The 6,536-nt window shown below is 42.5% G+C and overlaps 1 protein-coding gene across 1 annotated transcript; it reads right to left on the reverse strand.

Annotated features, from left to right (window-relative positions):
* Positions 1 to 1,543: 1,543 nt before the first annotated feature.
* On the reverse strand, positions 1,544 to 5,553 carry LOC140550240 (uncharacterized). Its single transcript, XM_072674085.1, has 2 exons — positions 5,198 to 5,553; positions 1,544 to 3,980 (listed from the first exon to the last, which is right to left on the reverse strand). The coding sequence occupies exons 1-2, from the start codon at positions 5,544 to 5,546 to the stop codon at positions 3,550 to 3,552; spliced, it is 780 nt and encodes a 259-aa protein (XP_072530186.1). The 5' UTR covers positions 5,547 to 5,553; the 3' UTR covers positions 1,544 to 3,549.
* Positions 5,554 to 6,536: the final 983 nt, after the last annotated feature.

Below are 6,536 nucleotides of genomic sequence, written 5' to 3' on the forward strand. Positions count from 1 at the left end.
AACCTCTTATCTCCGTAATCCTGCCCACGCCATTTATTACGTCATTTAATACATATTTAATTTAAATTCTCTTCAAATTGTATTTATCCTGTTAATATTGTGTTTAATTTTGTTAATATTTTTTATTCTTCTTTTGCGGTTTTCTTTATTCTGTTTTCCAGCTGAGCAGCTTATAGAATCGTTCATTACTGTAATGTCTCCCTCTGCTGGCCGCAGTGGGGAGCGCAGGCCATGAGCTCCAGTGTGCAAGGGCTAAGCTCCGCCCTTTACCTGAGGCTCATCTCCAGCACACAGGTGTTGTTCATGATTGGACGGGTTCGGACTCCTCTTAAGCAGCACCTCAGGCTGGAGGGATCTTGGTGACGTCACTGTTGACTTTGTTGGTCATTCTGGTTTTGACCCTCTGCTTTGATCTCTGAGCTGGATTATGGATTTACCTGTGTTCTGCCCGCCCACCTGCCTGCCTACCTGTCCTGACCACGCGTGCAGCACAGCTGTAGCCGTAATACAGGCCCTCTGCACCTGCAGCCTGCCACGACCTTTATGTTACAATTCATCATAATCGAGGCAAAATGTTCAATTAATTAGGATATTGGTTTGAGGTCATATCGGCCAGCTTGAGAATATACATTATAATATAATAGTGTCAAATATAGGTGATGTTATACGTCACATCCTCTGCAGGTTTGAGCACTAAACACACTGTTAAGTTACTGAATTTAACAGACTGCAAAACTGAAACTCAGTAAATAAATAGAAATAGTGTAAATAGAGATCACACAGAGGGATGTAATATACCACGTAAATACAGCTGTAAATGCTGTACATGCATACCTGTACACTATACACAGCACACTGTCGCTGTCCAGCGGTGTAGAAGTCACTGTACAATAAGAGCTTATCCAGAGTCATTTCGAGCGTTTCTATTGGTCCGTTCGTCCTGAGTTATTTACACAGTGTCCAGAAGCAGGACAGGGTTATTAACTAGTGATCGACCGATATGGTGTTTTAATAGTCGATGCTGATATTTAGATGACAGAAGTGGCCAATGGCTGATAAATGAAGCCGATATTAGATTTTTTAATTTTTTGCAAATATAAAACTGCAATAATAATAATAATAATAATAATTATCATTATTATTATTATTATTATTATTATTAACACTGTACAAGGCAGTGGTGGCTCAGCGATTAGAGCGCTATATCGATAACAGGATTGTAGGTTTGATTCCCGGGCTCGGCAAGCTGCCACTGTTGGGCCCTTGAGCAAGGCCCTTTACCCTCTCTGCTCCCCGGGCGCTGGAGTTGGCTGCCCACCGTTCTGGGTGTGTGTGTGCGTGTACTCACTGCCCCTAGTTTATTAGTGTGTGTGTGTGTGTGTGTGTGTGTGTTCACTACCACAGATGGGTACAGTGACAAATACGTGCACCTTTACCTTTAATAATAAATAATACAATAATAATAATAATTATTAATAATTATAATAATAATACAAGACTAAAACAAAACTAATGAGCATTAATAAACATTTATTCATCACTGTATATTTGCTTGCTCTTTTAGCAGCTCACTTACTTGAAATAAAAAAAGTAAAATACACCAGCAGATAGCCGTATCTTTGTTTATGAAACGTTTCAGCCCTCAGGCTCAGCAGTTCACTGCAGATATTGCACGTGGTCTTTCCTGGTGCCACGCAGTGTTAGATTTCTGTGCAGACAGCTAAAACTGTTCAAACTGAAATACAGAGGCTGAGCATTCGGGTAAAACAGCAAACAAGCAAAAGGAAAACCCAAAATAACTCCTGTATGATTCCTTTTCCACACATCATTAAATACACACGGTCATCTTAAGATAACCATTATCGTAAGATACTTTCATTTTAATTTATAATTGATTATAACAGAGAGGAAACTTCAGCGAGTCTAAAAATGGATTTAGAGACGGAGGCGGGACGACAGGCCTCCTTCAGCTCCTTCCTCAGGAAGTGACCTCATGCTCTGTTATGCTGGTGACGCTCTATTAAAAAACCACTGGAACGTCTGAATGTGTTTAAGAACCTTAAACCTGCTCAGCTTTACAGGAGGACCAGACCTTCTGAACCTTCAATGGAAGTCAATGTGAAAGACTTTACTCCAGGTCATTGTGCAGCGTTTCTATTGGTCAATTCATCATGAAATCCTGATATAGTCTAAAAATAAAAATAAAAAAATATATATATATAATTTTTTTTGTGTGAGAGAGAGGTATACAATTTAATAACAATAAATTACAGAGCAGAGCTCATTTACATATATCAGTCTTAAAGGCACAGTCTGTTTACCTGTGAAAGATAAAACAGTTGGAAAATGGATTAAAACATGGATTAGGATTAATTTTAAAACATAAAGTCAAGCTCAAAGAAAAATGTAGGCTTTGGAACCTTTAATATAATTTTGTTTTTCAGTATTTTATGAATACTGATATTTCCTAACAGGCCTTTACGCCGCTGTATCCTCATCTGCTCAGCCTCACCTTCAGCCTGACCCCGCGTCCACTGAGCTCAGTCCTAAAACACAGAGTTACGGTCCACTGCTGAACTGTGATGCTGGCGCTGCTCCACTAGATGGCAGCACTGCTGCACTGCTGGTCTATCCTGGAGGGAAATAACGGAAGGTCTCTAGACTTCAGCTTCACAACAACAGCATCTGTTTCTTCTTCGGTGGTAAAGGGCGGAACACGGTCACAGGCCACCGGTTGGCCATTTTATTGGAAACACCTACCTAGTAGCTCCACAGTCATCCTGATGTTGTGCTGCTACAGTGAGATAAGAGATCGCTAGTAAATGGCTCTATTTTGTGATCAATACTCAGACACCCAGGAAGCTCTCACTCATGTGGTCTGATGTTTTTGGGCCGATCCGTGTTTTTGGGGATGATATTGATCAGCAATCATCTTTCACCTTGATCAGCCAATCGCCGATATCGATCGAGAGCAAGGCTGGATGCCACGTTACCCATTCCTGGCAGACTGCTGATCTACAGCGCTAAATCTGCATCACTGTGGACGTGATTCCTTCAGCTGTCCGACTGCTGCTGCGGGTCTTCTGGTGGTGGTGGTCAAACGTGGTCTGCTGGAGTGTGTGCTTAGCGGTGTTCGCTAGCTCTGCTGTGTTCTGATACTCACTGCACTGGGCTGGACTGAGTGAGGGACTCTCCTTGGCGTCCGATTAGCGGTGTTAAAAGCCATTAAGTCATTTCCTGTACAAGGCAGAGTAAGTTTTAGACAGTCTTCTGATATGAGAGAATATTTGAGAAGCATCTGAGACAGAAATGTTAAAAACTGGCGGACTGAGGACTAGCTGAGTGAATGAGTGAGCGAGCGAGCGAGTGAGTGAGTAACCATCAAATCTTGTTGAAATGCACAAGGACTGCCTCTAGTTTGCCTAGAAGAGATATTTTCAGGTACTGATGGTCTGAGAACCTCCTCACCAAGCAATGAATGAAGGAAGTGCGGTTCTCCTCCAGGCTGGTGTGAGGAACGTGTTCACAGTCTTATGTAATCTCCTGTTTCTACTGGAAAGACGTTTCTGAATCAGACTCATCGCTCAGGTCTCTGGTGTGTGTGATGTTCAGGCTGAACTCCTCCTCATATCGCAGGTGTTTCTTCAGTCTGCAGCTCCTCCAAACGCAAATCACCAGCACAACCATCAGCACCAGTCCAACAGCTTCCAACACTTTAATGATGATAGACAAGAGGAGCCGAGGACAGAGCACAACGGTCCTCTCACTCACTTCCCTGTGGACTGGATTTCTCACAGCACACCAGTAGATCCGGACGTTCTCCACCTCTTCACCTAAGTAGAACTCTTGTTCATGTTGGTCCATGTCAACCCCATCCTGGTACCAGCTGAAGGTCAGGCCTTCGCTGTCTTCAACCTCACAGCTGAAGTGGGACACCCGCCCTTCACACCTCACACTGACTGTCGGCTTGGGGACCTTTTCTGGTAAACATGAAAAAGAGGATTTCTATTACCGTTCTGCACCAATCAGCCAGAACATTACAACCAACCCCCAGGTGCTGCCAAACAGTCTCTGACTCTGACCAGTCGAGGCATGGGCTTCACACAAGAAGGTGTCCTGAGGTATCTGGCACCAAGACTTTCAATCCCCTAAGCTGTGAGTTTGGACCTTCATCACCTTCAAGAACTGACTGTTCACTCGCTGCTAGACTGGAACCAGATCACCAGTGTTATTCCCCCACCTAACATTGGTGCTAATGTTATGGCTGATCGATGTAAACGGCTCTGGTCATGTGACCATTTAAAACACCCACATATATTTTCAAAAAACCAAAGCAACAGTATCATTTAAGATCAGTGAGACTGATCTGCATGAGATCAGGGCTGAGAGATCGAGGTAATCCGACTAAACTCACTCACCTGAAGAAACGTCTGTAATCATCATTTATAAAAATATTAAATAGAAATGTCATTTTCCTGAGAGGTAAACGTTAGGATCCCCCCACGTTTATAAATATTTATCTTATTAATTGCTATTTACACATTTACTTTGATGTATTATTTATTAATGATTTCCCTTTATAATTTTATATATTTTTTATTAGTAATTAATTAATTATTATTATTTACTACAATTGTTGTTATTTCTGTTAATTTATTACTTTCATATTTATCTACATGTGTAGACATTTATTTATTTATTTATTATTAGTTATGTATTATTTACTAATATATTATATAGTGTGTATACACTATTATAATTATTTACTTTATTATTAATCATATATTTCTATTTAATTAGTTATAATTTACTTATTACTTACAATTATTTATTTATTTATTTATTATCATTTATATTTACACATGTATTTGTTGTGTATTAATTTTTATTGTATTATTCTTTATGTATAACTTTTTTATTATTTACATGTAGACATTTATTATTCTTCAAATTAAAAAAACAGAGTCAAGAGCCGAAGATCAGCTGCAGATGATCAGATCATGGTTGGAGAGGATTATTCTGGAGGAGTCTGGAGTCAGACGTTTAGTCTGGTCTGATTTTGATGGTGAAGAGGATCACCATCATGGCCAGATCCAGAGAGCTCTCTGAGGCCTTCAGACAGAAGGGTGGAGATGCAGAGGAGTCTGGGAAGAGGGTCTATAAAGATCTCAGGACAGTTGGAGGCTGAGCGTCTTACCGTAAACACAGAGGGTTGCTGTTTGTGACCTCTTCTGAACGTCATCCACAGCTATGTATTCTCCAGCATCTTCAAGTCTCACGCTCTGGAGCAGCAGCGACCCTTCCTCCGTCACCTGTCCAGATCCAAAGCTGCTTCTGTTCTCAGTCCAAAACAGCTTGCGCTCGCCGAACCAAAGGGACAGATGTGCCCACGTTAGCGAAAGCCTCTCCTTTGACCAGTCAAGCGGCAGAGGAATGGTGACGGAGTCTCCTACCAAAGCCTTGTAGTCACACCGCCAGCAGTGTGTGGTGATGAGAAGAGTGAGACTGCAGAGCAATACGACTCCAACAGCACCTCCACCCTTCATTGTTCTGAAGAGCTTCACGGACCAGCGCTGCAAACACCTCACCTTTCTTTTGTAGCTCCACTTCCTGTTTAGTGATTGGCATCCTGTGCAGAGCTTCTGCAGACTTCCTCCCAAAATCCGAGCAAACACACACCATCACACACACACCCACACACACCATCACACAGTCCTGTAAACAAAGCGTGCAGTGCAGTGAAGGGTATAGCAGCTAATGTTTATGAGCCGGCCAAGGCATCCTCGAATTACACAGCTGCTAAGGGCCACCAGGGGACCCCATAACCAAGACATCATGATAATAAATATATATTTTAATAATAACACTGAATAATCAAAATAAAATATTATCACACAGGTAAAAGCTCACCGAGACCAGGTGAATCGGTGTCTGCTGTCGGCTGCTGCCACTGTTGGGTGGTGGATAAAGGGCCCGGGGCGCTTCAGCGAATCGCACGGTAGCTACCCAGTCTGCTTAGGGCCCTGACACACAGCACCGGCGTCGGCAGTGGAGAGCACCGATACATGATACCATACTTTATTATAAAACCAAACCTTTAAACAACCAGTAAAACCAGTCATCAACATCTATTACCATCAGACAGACGTTTACTGGCTCCACGGTTCTGACGGCAGGAGTCGAGGTTCAGCAGCTTCCCCACCTGCACGTGATTCTGCGCTGTGGCTTTTCCTTTCTATCGGCTCAGCTCCTCCACCAGCAGCGCTGTGCTCTGTCAAGCGGTGTTAGATCTTAGTCAGGATCAGATCTAAAGACTGCAGCCTATTAAAAGTGGAACAGTGTAAATATCCGGTGTTGAAGGCGGAGTATCAGGTATCGTATCGGAAAGGGAAACGTCGGCATCGCTGCATCTCTAACTCACATAAAGCTCGGCTTTGCTTCACTCACTGAAGTAACTAGTAATGGGAACGTATACTCCACCAATTAGCACTGGAGCTATGAGGCTAATGTAGCTAACTAGTAATGGGAACGTATAA

Source organism: Salminus brasiliensis, chromosome 2 (genome assembly GCF_030463535.1).
Source record: "Salminus brasiliensis chromosome 2, fSalBra1.hap2, whole genome shotgun sequence".
Classification (NCBI taxonomy): domain Eukaryota; kingdom Metazoa; phylum Chordata; class Actinopteri; order Characiformes; family Bryconidae; genus Salminus; species Salminus brasiliensis.

Bases quoted from the DNA above. Each gene is read 5' to 3' on its own strand.
- LOC140550240 (XM_072674085.1), bottom strand. From the start codon at position 5,546: ATGAAGGGTGGAGGTGCTGTTGGAGTCGTATTGCTCTGCAGTCTCACT. The intron at 3,981-5,197 runs GTAAGACGCTCA...CATGTTTACCAG, and splicing joins AGCAACCCTCTGTGTTTACG to AAAAGGTCCCCAAGCCGACA.